Source organism: Hermetia illucens, chromosome 6 (assembly GCF_905115235.1).
Source record: "Hermetia illucens chromosome 6, iHerIll2.2.curated.20191125, whole genome shotgun sequence".
NCBI lineage: Eukaryota > Metazoa > Arthropoda > Insecta > Diptera > Stratiomyidae > Hermetia > Hermetia illucens.
The window spans coordinates 18,358,721-18,376,342 of record NC_051854.1 but is presented as its reverse complement, the minus strand read 5'-3'; the positions used below and the strand labels follow the sequence as shown (position 1 = coordinate 18,376,342).

At 42.5% G+C, this 17,622-nt stretch overlaps 1 protein-coding gene across 3 annotated transcripts; it reads right to left on the bottom strand.

Annotated features, from left to right (window-relative positions):
* Nucleotides 1–5,030: 5,030 nt before the first annotated feature.
* On the bottom strand, nucleotides 5,031–14,794 carry LOC119659182 (calcium and integrin-binding protein 1-like). Of its 3 annotated transcripts, XM_038067142.1 has the most exons (5): nucleotides 14,658–14,794; nucleotides 14,410–14,557; nucleotides 5,752–5,854; nucleotides 5,426–5,683; nucleotides 5,031–5,288 (listed from the first exon to the last, which is right to left on the bottom strand). In XM_038067142.1, the coding sequence occupies exons 2-5, from the start codon at nucleotides 14,493–14,495 to the stop codon at nucleotides 5,178–5,180; spliced, it is 558 nt and encodes a 185-aa protein (XP_037923070.1). In that variant the 5' UTR covers nucleotides 14,496–14,557; nucleotides 14,658–14,794; the 3' UTR covers nucleotides 5,031–5,177. The 3 variants fall into 3 exon arrangements, with proteins under 3 accessions (XP_037923070.1, XP_037923071.1, XP_037923069.1); XM_038067143.1 differs by lacking the exon at nucleotides 14,410–14,557 and having other exon boundaries at nucleotides 14,658–14,787; XM_038067141.1 differs by lacking the exon at nucleotides 14,658–14,794 and having other exon boundaries at nucleotides 14,410–14,592.
* Nucleotides 14,795–17,622: the final 2,828 nt, after the last annotated feature.

Here is a 17,622-nt window from a genome sequence, read left to right as displayed (position 1 = left end):
GAAAGCACCAGCAAATCTGCGAAGCTCAGTAAGATTCTGTCCTCCTTTCTTAAAAAGTCGTAAGGCTCCTGGACGAAATCTTCTGTAGAACTAGAACTTTGAAGTTACTGGTTCAGATGCAGTTCCCTGCCATCGAGGAGGACTATGAGTCAGAGTCTTGCCTGGAAAGTATGCAGCCGCCCCAACTGTGCGAGACTAGCTAATTGGTAATTTCCGAAGATAAAATGGGTGGGCTTTAAACAGCTTCTCTGCATATAAATCTCTGGGCCCAGAAGGCATAATGCTAGTCATGAGCAGCAATAAAAGATTGTGCCGTGGCTTCCCGAAATTTACCGGGGCTGTATCTCTTTAGGATACGTACCAATGTCTTAGAGGCGCGCACAAGTAATTTTTATAGCGAAAGCGGACGGGCGTGGCCAATCAGCCGCAATTTTTGTGTTGAAGACCCTAGAGCGGGTTCTGGACATCTACTTAAGAACGATTGCAGAGATAAGAAAATGGTCTATGGAGTGGCTATGGGAGCTCTCTCGGATACACAGTGTATCCGTGTCGTACGGTTCCCAAGTTTCGTCAGTGTACTCCAAGCGGAAGTACTGCCGAAGCCTGTCGATAACTGGCGCCATTCTGACCGACAGACAAGTGCCCATTAAGGCCTTCTACTCAGCGGCAATATCTTCTAGGTTGGTGAGGCAGTGCGCGCTGAACAGTCTGAGCCACTAGCTCAACATCACCCTCCTCTGGGTTGCCAGTCATTGGAACATAGAGGGGAAAAGTGCGCTGAGAGGTACAGTCCCAGTAAAGTCCTTCCACGGGTACAGTTTGTGTCCCGCTAGCAGCTGTCAGGGGTGGAATCTACGCGCATCACTTAGCAATAGCGGTCCATAGATGGCGAAGGCTCACTACCTGTGCCGATTCAAAGAGGATTTGGCCCGGTTATAACAAAATCCGATCGCAAGAGCTCTTGTGCCAGATGCGGGCAAATGCACACACGATTACGGCGATCTGCACGGAGCACTGACCGATAGGGGACCATGCCGCCAGACTCGGTATACCCTACAATTAATATTGCCCAAGCTGCGGAGAAGAGGAGACACCCTCAGGCACTTCCCTTGCGATTGCCCACCTTCAGCTAGAGCCAGGCTACGGACACTAGGTAAACCATGCAGGGTAGGAGAACTGCTTTCCTTCGTAAATGCTACGGGCGGGCTCTGAAGATCTGAGCCGGCTGGACTCTGCCTCCTTGTTCTCATAACAGCAATAATGGTCTTAGGAGTTTATGGCATCAAAACGGCGCAATACAGCGCTAATTGGGTTCCTTGGGGCACTCACTTATCAAAGTGTGAAAAAAAATTATTTTATTTAATCGGTTTGCTTCATATCAAAAGCATAAAAAAGTTTATACTTTACTATCCAATATATACAATAATTTTATGTATTAAGGGGCAAAATATTAGGTTGGGTAGTGATGACAGATGTAAGTTTAACTTTTTACGTTGGTTGTAATTCGCTCGGATGTACGCTAATAATGCTTCCGTCCAGCGTTTCCTTATCTTTTGCATGTATAAACAAAAAGATTTGGCAATGCGATGCAGTTGCATAAATGCAGTTAGCTGAGATGATTTCAACGCTTAAAAACTAAAACATTGGGTTGATGGGCAGACAGACGGATAGGTAGACATTGAATAATACGGTTTCCTTTTAGACACAATAATAAAGAGATACCACTTAGTGCAGTAACTATATAAGTACCACCTTGCTAACTACGAACCACAAGATATTCTCCGCTTCCATTATAAATATTATTTTTATTAAGCAAATCTTTACCTTGTTTAAATTGAAAAATCTATCATCACGGCTTTTCATAGGATCATCCTTGGTGTGTACCTCTATCGTAACTATTGCAGTTAGAATGCGGAACTCATTGATCTTGAAAGTCACCATGTTGTTCAACTTCTGTTGCTTATGTTTCAGGTTTCGACTATATACATATTTAGATTTTGAATGACAACCTCACTATACATGTATCTGACTAGTTACATAGCAATCAGAGTATGCCAAGAATCTTCCGTGCAAGCCGTTTGCATATTGGATTGGCATGGTTCATAGTTGCTGCACAATCAGATCAACGCTTATCAGTTCTACTTCTTTTACCACAACGGTTGTTCCTGTTATCGATTAGTAATATTCTAAGTTTTGTTTAAAACCAACCATAAAAATGCCTTTTCTTTCGCTTTATTTCAACACCGCTCTCAATAAAAGTGGAATGTTCTAAAAGCTGGGAAAATGATTTTGTTTTTATGGTAGGAGTTTGTGTCATTTTTACTTGAGATTTATTTAATAATTCAATGGAAACCAGGAATCCGTCATCAAATCCTCATTCAAGCTTTCAATTGAGAGGATCAGTTTGATGTTGATGGTATTTCACCATGTTTTCTTATCTGTCATGCAATAGATGGTTACACAAACGTTTACCTGAGACACTTGCTTCCCCTCAATTGAAATTAACGGAAAATTCTCATCGTTCAATGGTTACAATAATATTTAAAATTGGAAAACGCCAACATGTGATTAGATGTAACTTTAACAATTTGGCAAGTTCTGTAGCGCTGTGAGTTGGGGCTTAAGAATACCCTGAAAGTATTCCCTGCTTGTGATAAGAGGCGACTTTTAGTCGGGTGGGATCTGACAACACCTTACGCTGACATGTGATGGGAAAACATGGTCTTGGTAACCGCAGCGATAATGGTAGGAGGTTTGTGGATTTCTGCATCTTCTACCGCGCACGTTGTTCGAGCACAGAGCCTGCTGTAAAGTCAGTTGGGTTTCAACTGACCGACATCCTACTAGCAATCAGATGGAACACTTGGCGATCAGCAGTAGATTTTAAGTGGTTTTTTGATGTGAGAGAGGCGCTGACATCGGCCTCGAAAGGGATCATCATCTGATTGTCGCTTGCGATCGCTCGCAGGGTTGGGGAGCTGTGACCCCCTAAGTTCAACATCGATCGCTTGCATGATCCAGTTGTCGCTCGACAATGGGAAAGGTATCTTACTGATCGGAGGGCAGATATACTGAGTAACCCGCCTAAGAATGTTGATTAGCATTGGGCTGCCATCAAAAATGGTATCCGCGAAGAACCGTCAAAAGATCTATTGGCTGGCTAACTGCGGAACTGTGGAAGCGTATCGATGAACAGAAGTGGTTGAAGGCTCTACTGTCTGCTGCAAGTGGTGGCGGGCGTGACGTGCTCGAACTGCGACACCGAGTCACATCCCGAGAAGTTCAGCGTAGTGTATACCACGACAAGAGCAAATTTGATATTACACTGGTTAGGAAGCAATAATTTCAGAAATGTATACTGCATCACGAAAGAATTGTACGCAAATTTTCGATGGTCCTGTGAAAGACGTCAATGGTCGACTTCTTATTCACGATGATGAACAACTCATGAGGTAGAAAAAACACTTCACCCCGGCTCTTAACCGTATCACATCCGGTAAGGTTCCAACTTTTGTGAATGAAATGACCAGCCACCGTAAGATGCGAATACGGGCTGTTCCTCCAAGTAGAAGGCCATCATTGCACTTATTTGTAGTTACTGCAGATCTCCTACTTCCACTCGTACGGCAATCTTGAGGATCCCAGTTCTTCCCTAGCCCCGCATAATCATTAAGATTTTAAAGAAGGGGACACATATTGAGTGTGACAATTGGAGGGGTATCTTATCTTCGTGCTCCCTGGCGTCACAAAGGTAATAGCTAAAATAATCCTGGAACGCATCAAAGAACATCTCGAAAGCCAGAGAGCAGGCTGGTTTCCGCTTCGGATGCTCCAGCATTGACCACATCAACATCCAACGAATAATTTTGGAATAGTGCGTGGAGTTTAGACCTTCGCTTCATCTGCTTTTCAGTGATTTCGAGAAAACTTTTGATAACGTGAACAGGGAGTGTATCTGGAGTGCTCTGCGCAGAAGGGGCATTCCGAGAAAACTAATAGCTATTATCAGAGAGACATATGATTTCGCAAAATACCATATGCCGTTTCCAGGTAAAATCCCGGACGATTTTGAGGTTCAAAGCGGAGTCCGCTAAGGTTGCACTATGATATTATTTTTTCTTGTTATCGGTGACGTTCTTCGTCTGGAGGACGTGGAGGAGTTCAATGGACGATGGCATCTTTCCTCAAGCAGTTCGGATGGGCTGATGACATTTGTTTGCTTTCTCACTCAAGTCGTGGACCTTTGTCAAATGACTCTGGATTTGGAAAGAAAGATAACTAGAGTTGGAATGAAGGTAAACACTAATAAAACCAAGGTTCTCAGTCTGACGGGTCATCGTATTCTCCCTATATGCATTAATGGGCAGAGCATCGAATTTGTCGGTCAATTTATATATTTAGGAAGCATAGTTTCTGCTGACACGCAACGGTGACACTGAATTGGATGTTTTCCGACGGATTAGCAGCGCAAGATCCACTTTCGCTGCCCTGTCTAAAATGTGGAAATGCAGTTGTCCCACCACTAAGATCAGGTTGAGACTGTTCTGTGCTAGTGTTCTTTCTGTGTTGGTATATGCGAGCAGCACATGGAAAGTGAACTCCACTGTTACCCAAAAGATCCACGCTTTCGTCAATAGTGGAATTCACTGTGCTAAGATGGCCGACGGTTGGGTTGCCTCAAGGGCACCTGGCGCAAAACAGTAGAAGAGGCGTGTGAGCGTCTCGGGAAATCGTGGGGGGAGCTGAAGTATATTTCAGGTAACCTCGAACGATGTCGCGTTGATGTGTTTAACGGGCAATATCGCACCGAGAGGGGAATGGCAACCAACAAGTTAATGTGTGAAGTATAATATATACGGTTTTCATTGTCTTTTTCGAAGGTCACATTCATATTCCACCCTACGATGTTCGAGTATTCAGATAACATCCTCTAATGGTGGAGATAAAGACCTAAAGCATGGACAACCAAACACAATACTCAACATTAAGTTCTTTTGTTCCTTGTTCTCCGAATATTAAAACAAAAAACATAAATCTTCGAAAGTTAAATATTTACTTCATAAAAAATATTAAATAACGACTAATATTAAAACAAATGGCGCCTTTGGCAATGAGAGTAAGAAAATTGTTAGCCTTAACCGTTCACTTTTTGGGCTGAGTTTGAACATAGAAAAAAATTAAACCTTAAAGGCGAAAATTTGACTGAATTCGGGCATCTTCGTCATAGCATGTAAAAATTCCATTTGATTCATTGCACCTGTGTGACGAATATTCATTTCTTTCAAGACCTGGAAGAATATATAAATTAAGCTTCTTCATACGAGTGTTATTTACTTGACTTAAGTCTTTGCAGTTACTTTAATTTATATGCTTGTTTGGGTCATAGCTGGACCGAACCAACATTCAGATACCAAAAAATTCTCACCACATCGCTTATATGCTCCTTTTCAATATCCAGCAATTGCGCAGGCTGAGTAAGTTTGTCAACAATTTGATATATATCTGGTTTCGTAATTTGCTCATCCTCATCAAAGTCGAAAACTTTGAATCCCCAGGCAGCCTTTACCGATAACGGGCAATGTTCTGACATTACACTACAAAGATCCAAAAAGTCTTCGAATGAAAAGCAATCATCCTTTTGCGAAGAGAATACGTGAAATAATCGATCACAAAAGGGGTTGTACTATAAACATATAAAAGTTAAATGAGGAAATAGTTATTTATTGTATATTATAGCGCATTATACATTACCTTCAATTCTAAAAATAGATTTTGTACGTCATTCTTTGGAAAGCGGTAGTTGACATCTTGTTCAATTTCATTTATTCCGAGTGTGCTGAATTTGTTGAAAATACTAAAAATGCAGAACATTAATATGTTAGCAAAAAATTAGAATTTGACAAATTAAATAAAACGAATCAATTTCCAATATATATGCATACTGAATATACATAGATTTAAACAACAATAACACTTAAAGAAGGTCCAGGAAGTCATATTTTTCTAAAGGACTTGGGCTGGCCAGGCTTATGAGAACTGCAGTTATAGCATGGAGAACTGTTTTTCCGGGGCTATCTTTTCATTCCTTTTCAACTTCCACCATTAGGTTTTTACAAAAATTACAGAAAATTAATGTCCGGCGAAAATTTCGACGACCGACAAATAGAGAGTACGTAGATAAAAGGGGTTCCTCGTTCATTAGGCTCAACTTTGTCACGAACAAGGCATTGAATGCATAAATCAACAAGAAAAATTTAAAATAGCAATATCGGATTCCCATCGGCTACCCTTGGAATTTTATTGGGTTGGGGAAAAAGAAATGCCGTATTTGTGATCGAAATTTGACGCTTTATTTAACATATATAATAACAGAATTATCCGATTTAAGTCAAATATGCGGCAGGTTTCGTAAGCCTCTTTTGAGGCCAACTTAGTAGCACCAAGAGCTTTTGCATAGACCGGAAGAGATGGTAATCATTTGGTGCCAGGTCAGGACTATACGGTGGGTGCGATAGGACATCCCATTCGAGCTCCCGTAGCTTCTGGCGGGTCATCAAAGATGTGTGAGACCTAGCGTTGTCCTGGTGGAACACAACGCCACTCCCATTGACCAATTCTGGCCGCTTCTGGTCAATTGCCTGCTTCAAACGGTCGAGTTGCTCACAGTAGAGGACCGAATTGAGGGTTTGTCCATAGTTGAGCAGCTCATAGTGGATGATTCCCTTTCAATCTCACCAAACACACAGCAAAACCTTCCTGGCCGTCAATCCGGGCTTGGCAATGGATTGGGCCGGCTCGCCGCACTTCGACCACGATCTTTTTCACTGTAGGTTGACATACGTGATCCACTTTTCACCACCAGTCACCATCCGCTTCAAAAATGGGTCGAATTCGCTCCGTTTCAGCAGTGAATCGCAGGCGTTGATTCAGTCCAAGAGATTTTTTGCGTCAACTTGTGTGGCACCCAAACATCCAGCTTTTTTTGGAATCCAATCTTCTGCAAATGGTTCCAAACGGTTTTATGGTCTATACCCAGTTCCTGGCCAATCGAGCGAATGCTCACATGCCGGTCTACTTGGATGATTTCGACAATTTTATCGGTTTCTACGACGATTGGCCTACTAATAGAGGGTGTATCTTCGACATCCACTACACCAGAACGAAATCGATCGAACCAACCATAAACTTCACAATGTTTTCCGGCCGCCATCGTTGCATTTTTATCTCTCAGATAATAAAAACATAAAATATGACGAATTTCTTGCTTGGTGGACTCCATCTTTGACGCGATATAACGTGAGACAAGCATACGATCCCAGCACTGTCAAAGAGACACTTGTAGCACAGATTGTCGTCTTCAAATCGCCGTATAGTATGACCCGATGCGATAAGTACAAGACAAGATATGTTTAAGTGTCGCCATCTATTGACAAAATACGACATTTATTTTTCCCCAACCCAATATCTACAGAGCTTCACTTTCCTTGAGTTACATTGTTTTAAGCAATAAAGAATTCAAGGTGATGTGAAAATAAATAAGATAATGAGGACGTATGGTTTGTGAATCCCTTTACATATAGTAATGATGCCATTTTATATTGAGTTTAAGGGAGGCTCCTCATACATGCGAAAGGTGCTGCAATTTTTTTTCACAGAATATGACCGTGTGGGGAATCAAATGAAAGGGCTCAATTTGTACTTTTTGATACTAGTCCCACTTTACCTTTATACTCAAAACATCCAGCTATTCCGACTTGTTGTATTTATTCCGAGCTATTTCGACTTGTATTTACGGGATGGCTTTGCCCGTGTTGTCGACCATAATCAACTTGTCATGATCACCCCAAAACTGACGATTATTATAAATGTACTGGCGGAAATCGTTAGCACTCTCTACCCTAATGGGCGAGGATCGGAAACCAGAAATAACTGGAATCTTACAAACGTATAGATAAGACCTCAAACAATAACAAACTGACACGATTGCTGGGTAAAACCTGAATTTCTGCTAAGCCTGTAAAACGGATTTGAATATAAGGGCCGATCATGACGATTCATATGCCCGTACCCCCTTAGCGTCAAGTGATATATCTGAAATAATTAATTTTCTTTACGGCCAAGTTTTTCGAAGAAAAATAAAAAGAAGAGTAAGCACTTTTTCAGTTTGTTTCTTTTTATCAATGCCTGGCTTATCTCCAACCATTTCCGTTTCCCCTATATCAACTTGTATGAACTAATGGTCAGTTTTCTGATTCACTGTTTTCAACAGAATTCATGAACATTTTCAATATCAATTCGAATCTAGCTTGATAGCATTTCTTTCAGAAGTCGTAGAAAAATCTGTTTACCGGTCACGTTTCTAATACTGGAGCTGATATCTCCAGTAGATTTTGAATTTGTGGGCACTTTTCGTAGTTTTGGACTTCCGCAGTCTCCCAGCAGATTGTGAAACAAAGTGTTGGGATTGGCGTTAGCCGATTCAATTCAATAAAATAAACTCTGCATTGTTGGACAAATATAATATGTTGCATGTCGCTCGGTAAAATCAGTAAGGTAATCCCCGCAATGAAGCTAGTATAATTTTGCAGACATTCTAGCTATCGCCTGCTTTCTCCTAAATTGCCTGTTTCACCGTCATCTCGTTGTTCCTCGAACAATTGATTTCCTCTGAACTCACGCTTCTCTGATTCACTACATGATCGCTAAGCTGCCACTCCTGCGATAATCACACGGTGACTATATTTTGGCATTATCTCCATTATGAAATTATCGATTTTGAAATGACCTAGTATTTACCGGATTTTGACGCTATCGTTTTTCCTGCTATTCATAATAATAAGAACCATCTCCGTCTTTTCGCCCACCAGGTTAAGTTTAGCCGGTCGTAACCGTGCTTTGATGGCGTGATGAATGGTTTCAACTCCATAAACTTCCAGGTCTTTGGTGTGTTTCGCAATTACTAGAAAACCAATCAATGTTGTCTCGTTTGGCATGCGGAAGTCAAGCACCCCATCATACATTATGTTCCCCAGGAGGGGATCGGTCTCGTACCAAAAAATTCTTTCCGAGAAGTAACTTTCCATTATCCCAGCTAAGTAACTAGGGGCACCCAGTTGAGCCAAAATAACCTTAAAGGCCGAATTAAAGGCATTCCTGATAACTATCGTCACCAGCGTTCACAACTTACTCCGAGGATCGAGAGGACATCCTGTCAACCGTTGGTTGAGGTCTAATTTCTTGAAAGTTGCAAATATTGTGAACAAGATTTGCTGGCACGTCACTTGTGGTGATTTTTGCCCACGAATCTTGTTCATTACAACCTTGCAGTGAACGCTCCTCGATTTCGTATTTGCCTCAATATAAAGCTACTTGTACCAATTTCGATTACTTTCCCATATGGCCTTCTTAAGGCTCCTTAGAAGATCGGTTTATTCTTTCTCTATCTGTCGTTGTTTTGACTTCCCTATTGTCTTCTAGCAAAGTTTCCTCGTTGGCAGACATGATGATCTCGACAGGGAGATTTCCTGGTTCTGTCAGCAGTTTGGTTTCCTAGTGGTGGAAACGCGGCGTTGTAAAGTCACATGACTTAGTTACCCGTTGACTTAGCTGATTGACTCTTTTTAGCGTAGCCTTTCCTTGGGGGTAACCTCTTTCTAAAGCTACTAGGAATTTCCCCTCTTGGAAGGCTCCAGGGGATCAACTAGCTATCCGGGTTTTTCCAATTCTGTTGCGCATTCGACTCTCGCTTTCTCCATTTCTAATGAGACAAACTGGTAGTTACTATGGGTATAGCGTTCATTTACCGCTACCAAAGAGCGAAAGATTAGTACCAAAGAGGTACTGATATAGGTCAGATTGGCGATCCATTTTAACCCTTTACCGTGGAAAGTGCAATCTTTGATGAGATGACCCTCTCTTCACACCCTTTTCATACTTCCTGAACCTTTTCGTCCTACCAAAATCCAGGCATTGGAAGCACGGTTTTTGGTGTCGAACCTTTTGGATATCTTTAGCGTTTGAGTGAAATGAGCAGATTCTATTTTATCATAATTAGAGACAATCCTAGTGTATTTAATCGCAGATGTCGATATTTCGCGGGAACTAGTTGCTACCTTCTTCAGTGCCTACAAATTGTAATCAACTGGCCCCTGATATATGGTTATCTGCGATTAAATTAAAGTTAACAGGAATCGGTTGCTTCCATCTGAAGCATCTCTTGGGAGGCGCTTGCTTCGAAAGTTGGCACCACCTATTTCATTCCACCGGCAAGTTAAAAAATACGTCTTCTTTATCCTCTTTTGAAACCCTGGTACCCTCTTCTATTCCGCTAAGCTTAAATTGTTCACATAGATACTCTCTCATAATGTAACATCGTCTAGTTCCTTACACTTGATTACTATCTTTTGCTGCTGCCCACTCATGTCGGATGCGCGCACGCTCCTCGACAACGGAAACGAAGGTCCTTAGAATACTCGCTTTCTCCAACTTGACCGGGAATTCCAATGACATTTTGGGCCTTTTTGGCAACACACGCGAATCCGGTGCCGGGTTGCTTCTGACGGCTACTGCAAAGCGCGCTCTCTTGACCTGGGAGCCGGTTTCTGATAGGCTTCTAAATGCAAGATTCCGGTCCCGGTTAAGGAGGATCACTACTATATAATACTACGCACCAACGGGGATTTCCGATATAGTGGAACGGTAATAGTAGGAGGTTCGTAGATTTCTGTAACCTATATTTCCGCGTCATTAGTGGTACATTGTACGAGCTCGGAGCTTGCCATAAGGTCAGTTGGGTTTCAGCATACATACGCGCAATTAGATCGACCACTTGGCAATCAGCAGTTGATTTAGGAGTTGTTTCCTAGATGTGCGTAATAAGAGAAACGCTGACATCGGCCTCGAAAGGGATCACCATCTGATGGTCGTTTACGTTCCCTTGTGCGTTACGCCCGCCACTTCTCACAGCGTTGGGGTGCTAAACTCAACATCGACTCCCTTGTATGACCCAGCTATCGTTCGACAGTGGGAGACCAATGTCGCTGATCGAACGAAAGATATACTGAGTAACCCGCTTGAGAATGTTGATGAGCATTGAGCCACCATTAAAAATGCTTTTCCTCGGGTGCTACACAGCTCGTCGGCTACGCCATAAAATCTGGCTGACTGCCGATTCGTGGAAACGGATCGAGAAACGGAAGAGGTTGAAGGCTCTACTAACCGCAGCGAGTGATGGCGGTTGCACTCGAGCTCCGATACCAAGTGAAATGCCGAGAAGTTTAGTGTAGTGTGCCATGATAGGAAAGAATTTACCATTGCGCTGGGCTGCTGCAGATCGTAATAATTCCAGAAATGTATACCGCATTACGATGATGAACAACTGAAAAGGTGGAAAGAACACTCCATCACGGTTCTTAACCGTATGACATCCGATGAAGGTCCTCCTGTTGTAGGCGAAATGGCTAGTCACGGTAACATGCAGATACGGACTATTACTCTAAGCAGAAGAGAAATCATTTCGGTCATCAATGACTCAAGCGAAGTAAAACCGCTGGGCTTGACGCAGAGTTATTTATCGCTGTACCTGAAGTTACTACAGATCTGCTACTTCCACTCGTCTGTAATCTTGGGAATCCGAGACCTTTCCCATAGAGTGGAAGAAGGGGATGATTGCGAGGTCGCAAAGAAAGGGACCCGCTTTGAGTGTGGCAATTATTGGGTATCTATGTGCTCGCTGCCGTCGCAAAGATAATAACTAAAATAATCCTGGGACCCATAAAAAAACATCTCGAAAACTTGCTAGACAGAGGTTGCTGGTTTCTTCCTGCGTTGACCACATCAACACCCTACCGATCATTTTGAAACAGTGCAGGGAGTTAAGATCTTCGCTGCAGCTGTTCTTTATCGATTTCGAGAAATCTTCGATAGTGTGAACAGAGAGTGAAGAGCATCCCCGAGAATGTAATAGCTATTATCAGAACGACATATGATGCCGCAAAATGTCACGTGCTTCACCGAGGTAACATCTCGGAGGATTTGAAAGTTCTAAGCGGAGTTCGCTAGGGTTGGATTCTGCCACCGATATTATTTATTGTTGTTATCGGTGACGTTCTTCATGCTGCCTTATCCGGAGGACGTGGAGGAATTCAAAGGAGAATGAAGTCTTTCCTCAGACAACTCGACTACAGTGATGACATCTGTTTGCTCCTTCACCGAATCAACCGGGTCATGGACCTTGGCCAAATGGCTCTGTATTTGGAAAAAGTGGCAAGTAGATTTGGACTGAAGATAAACACCAACAAATCAAGGTTCTGAGTCTGAAGGGTCATCGCACTCTCCTTATCTGCATTAATGAGCAGAACATCAATTTATATATCTAGCGAGCAATCAATTTGTGTATCTAGGAAGTGTGGTTTCTGCTGATGGTGGCATCGAACTGGATGTTGCTTGATGTATTAACAGCGCTAGATCCGCTTTCGCTGCCCTGTCTAAAATCTGGAAATGCAGTTATCTCAAGACCAAGGTCAAGTTGAGACTGTGCTGTGCTTTCTGTGTTGCTATATGGGAGTAACACATGAAAAGTGAACTCCACGGTTTCCCAAAAGCTACCAGCTTTCGTCAATACCTGTTTGCGTCGTCTCATTGGTGTTCGTTGGCATGACACAATCTCAAACGAGAACTTGGTCGCCGTACAAACCTGGCACTGGTATGCACTGTGATCGGAAGACGAAAGTGGCAGTGGATAAGTCACATGTTAAGAAGGGGCACCAATTGTGTTGCTGGCTACGATGGCCGACGAATGGGTCGCCCCAAGGGCACTTGGTGCAGGACAATAGAGGAAGAGTGTGAGCGTCGGGAAGTCGTGAGGGGAGCTGGAGCGCGTCATTTTATTACTTTCTATATTTGCCTTTAACAACAGCAGCATTCATGTCAATCCGGTGACCGCCGAAGGGTAATGCTGCCCTCGGAGACCTCTCAAACTTCGAGCTCTTACGAAAAGGAGCCGGCGTGAACTTCATTCCCACTGTCTTAACCGTGATGCCAAAGTAGCCAAGTTTCCCACTACCCAGGCACTGCGGTCGTTGCATATCGACGGTAGGAGCCCGCTTGCCACTCCAAAAAACCGCCAGTACTGGGTTTCCAATACCCTGCAACGTAAAACAATTTCCTTTCTCGTCCTCTATATTTGGTTTACTTTCTGGGTATCCTTTGGTCGCCAATTTTTTGCCCCCACCTGAGCATGCCGATGCACATATCTCCTGATGTGTATATGTATGTGCCCATAACGCATCCGCGTGTGAATTTAGCAACCTCACAAGGAATAGTCAAGTGGCGCAAATCAAAGGTATAAACAAAACCACACTTTCCTTGTATGTATCTTCCCTTCTGGCCTCCTCAACGGGCTTCTGATATTCCCCTGGCGATGTATCTTTATCACTTTTATAGCAACATAAGTCGACATGGGAAACCTGAGAACATCGTTCAACAAACACAGCACACGGGGCTACCTTCTTTCGCTGTGTTATCAATTTCTCGAACATAAAGTTTCACTGATAGTCGCAAATTGTGTACATAATATGGATATAACCTATCTACCTACATAAATAGACATTACAAAACTATGAGCAATTCGGTTACTACAAAGAGAGTGCATTAAAAAGCTTAACAATTGTTGTGTTTCCAGATAGTTTCACAATTTTCTTGCTTCACGTGTAGTGCGGCTACATCTCACTAAGGGTTAGCATATAGGACAAATGAAGTTCACAATATACTAATGTATTATAAGTCATTTTCTACATCATTTATAACCATCTCAGTTGCAAATATTAGCTAAGAAATTACTATTCTTGGGGTTTACCCTAGCTTTGATACTATCCACATCTATTAATTCATATTTAAATAAAAGAACGATAAAAATCAACGAATCTGAATCTGCATTAATTAAGCACACTCCGCGTTGGTGACAGCCTATTGAATAATTGAGAATGATCATGACATCGAAAATAGATCACTATTCACTTTAATTGACACTGAACTCAACAATTTAATAGAACTCTAATAAATTCATGAACTTGAAGGCCTCAGATGTTCAGAGAAAGATTTTATTCTGGCAAAGCAAGCACCAAAATCTGCAAACCCTTGAATAAAGGGCGCATAAACCTAATCATGGCAAAGGTGATAACTACGAATAAAATTCTTGTTTGCATCTTCGAAGTTCACTTGGGTACACAATTTGCGCGTCTTTTCTGTTTACCCAGCACTGATAGAATTTTATGACTAATAGTTAGATACGATATTTGCAAAGAAATTTAACAATACACAAAACAGGAGAATAGTTGGCACTTAACCATTTTCGAACGACACTAATGAAATATCTATTAATGCTCAAGAAATTCAAGAAACAGAACTTACTAAACAATCTCGACTTTAGTCAAATAAGTGAGCTGCGCATATTCTTCCACTTGTTCTTTCGTTAAGATTCGCTTATAACGACCCATTACTATTCAAGACCGGTTGAAAACTGAAGCTTGAATGAAATGTTTAGTTTGCCAGTCGCACCCTAGTAAAAACGTGTGCACAATCCGTGAATGTCTAGCCGCAGACTAGAGTATCTTATTCGAGAAAATAACTACTTACCAAATATCTTAATTAGTACTTACCGATAAAAATAACAAATAAATAAAGATAACCAGCTATACTTCCGGTACTCCAAGCTTGATAACATAAGTAAACTGAATGGAAAATGGAAAATGAAAGTTGCGTCTTCTATTTTTGATTGGAGGTCTTTTGATGTCATTAATTGATAAGAGAATATCGATTCCTTAGATTCATATTCCTCCGTTCGATTTCATACTGGAGAGTTTCAACTAACGGATGGTTCTGACATTGCCAGTAATTTTTTTTAAGTTTATTTTAATTATTGGCTGAATAGCAATAATCAATCAAATATGGAATCTTACATTATTGAAATTAATAATGGTCTTGGAGTATGATCTCAGGAATTCTGGGAACTCATAATTTTTGGATGTGATGGCCACCACATATTATATAATATTTATATTAGTCAATAGTGATCATCATCATCATCAATGGCGCAACAACCGGTATCCGGTCTAGGCCTGCCTTGATAAGGAACTCCAGACATCCCGGTTTTGCGACGATATCGATATCGAATTGGTGGACACCAATTCGATATCCCTAAAAGCTGTCTGGCGTCCTGACCTACGCCATCGCTCCATCTTAGGCAGGGTCTGCCTCGTCTCCTTTTTCTACCATACATATTGCCCTTATAGACTTTTCGGGTGGGATCATCCTCATCCATACGGATTAAGTAACCCACCCACCGTAACCTATTGAGCCGGATTTTTATCCACAACCGGATGGTCATGGTATCACTCATAGATTTCCTCGTTATGTAGGCTACGGAATCGTCCATCCTCATGTAGGGGGCCAAAAATTCTGCGGAGGATTCTTCTCTCGAACGCGGCCAAGAGTTCACAATTCTTCTTGCTAAGAACCCAAGTCTCCGAGGAATACATAAGGACTGGCAAGATCATTGTCTTGTACAATAAGAGCTTTGACCCTATAGTGAGACGTTTCGAGCGGAATAGTTTTTGTAAACTGAAATAGGCTCTGTTGACTGACAACCGTGCGCAGATTTCATCATCGTAGCTGTTATCGGTTGTGATTTTCGACTCGTCTCAACGTTGTAGTCACCTATCTTTATTTTTCCCGTTTGACCAGTGCAGTTTGATGTTGTTGGTTGGTTCGTTTTAGGTGCTGACGTTGCCACCATATATTTTATTTTGCCTTTATTGATGTGCAACCCTGCGCCGCCTGCTCGATCTGGAGGCAGTTTGTACGTCTGGGGGTGGTTCTTCCCATGATGTCGATATCGTCAGCATAGGCCAGTAGCATTTACCTCAGCATCACGGATCACTTTCTCGCGGGCCAGGTTAAAGACGACGCATGATAGGGCATCCCATTGTCATAGACCGTTGTTGATGTCGAATGGTCTTGAGAGTGATCCTGCTGACTTTATCTGGCTTCGCACATTGGTCAGGGTCAGCGTAGGCAGTCTTATCAATTTCGTCGGGATACCGAATTCTCTCATGGCCGTGTACAGTTTTACCCTGGCTAAATTATCATAGGCGCCTTTAAAGTCGATGAATAGATGGTTCAATTGGTGTCCATATTCCAACAGTTTTTCCATCGCTTGCCGCACAGAGAAAATCTGATCTGTTGTTGATTTGCATGGAGTGAAGCCTCTTTGGTATGGGCCAATAATGTTCTGGGGGTATGGGGTTATCCGGCCTAGTAAGATAGCGGAGAATATCTTATAGATGGTACTCAGCAACGTGATCCCTCTATAACTGCTACACTGTATGATATCTCCCTTTTTATGTATGAGACAGATAATGCCTCGTTGCCAATCGTCAGGCATTGATTCGCTGTCCCACACTTGAACACAAGTTGATGAACCATTTGGTGTAACTGGTCGCCACCATATTTAACGGATTCGGCTGTAATTCCATCAGCTCCTGGAGACTTATGATTTTTTAGCCAATGAATTGCACGGACTGTTCGCCCTATACGTGATGGTGGCAGTATGTGTCCGTCGTCTTCGGTAGGCGGGACCTCTAACTTGCCGATGTTCTGGTTGTTCAGTAGTTCATCAAAGTACCTAAACCATCGCTCCAATGTGCCCATTCTGTCGCAAATCAGATTTCCCTCTTTGTCTCAGCAGCTTGAGCATCGAGGTGTATAAGGCTTCATTCTGCTGACTTGTTGGTAAAACTTGCGCGCTTGGCGCTATTGCTCCCTGTACTGTTCTACTCCACAGACTTGTTGGTTCTCCCAGGCTTCCTTTTTCCGTCTGAGAAGTCACTTCTCCGGTCGATGGAGTTCGTGATAAGTCTCTGTGCGTACCCACGTTCTCTGAGAATGCAACATTACTCGGTATACGGCATTCTTTCGTTCCGTTGCTAGTTTACATTCATCGTCAAACCAGCGGCTGGGGCCAAAGATGTTTGTGGCCGTGTCAGTGATAACGTTCTTCAAGTGGTTGTGAAGATCATTTGTTGATGTTTCATCTCCAGGTCATCTGTTGACTGCAGTTAGTGCGATATCCATTTCCCTTTTATAGGTGTCGCAGAGAACTGCGTTGTGAATGGCTTCAGTGTTAACTCTCGCCTGATTATCAGAGGGGATACTAGGTGGTGTTGTTATTCGAGCCCGGAGCACCATGCCAACCAGATAGTGATCCGAGTCTATATTGGCCCCCCTATATGTTCTGATATTCATCAAGGCTGAGAGATGGCGGTGCTCGATCAACACGTGATCAATTAGGTTGAAAGTGGTCCCGTCTGGAGAGGCCCACGTATGTTTGTGGACTGCTTTCGGCGCAAACCAACCATTTCGTGTGACACTGCTAATTGAATAATCCGCAGTTCGTTATCATTTGTATTTTGGTGTAAGCTATGGAAGCCAGCATATCCCCTGAATACGGGCTCCTTCCCTACTTCGCTGTTAAAATCTCCAAGTATGGGACAGCATTCGAGGGTTCGTTCTACTGCCTCGTAGAAGGTATCCTTCTCCGACTCTGCAGGGGTGTGAACGTTTATG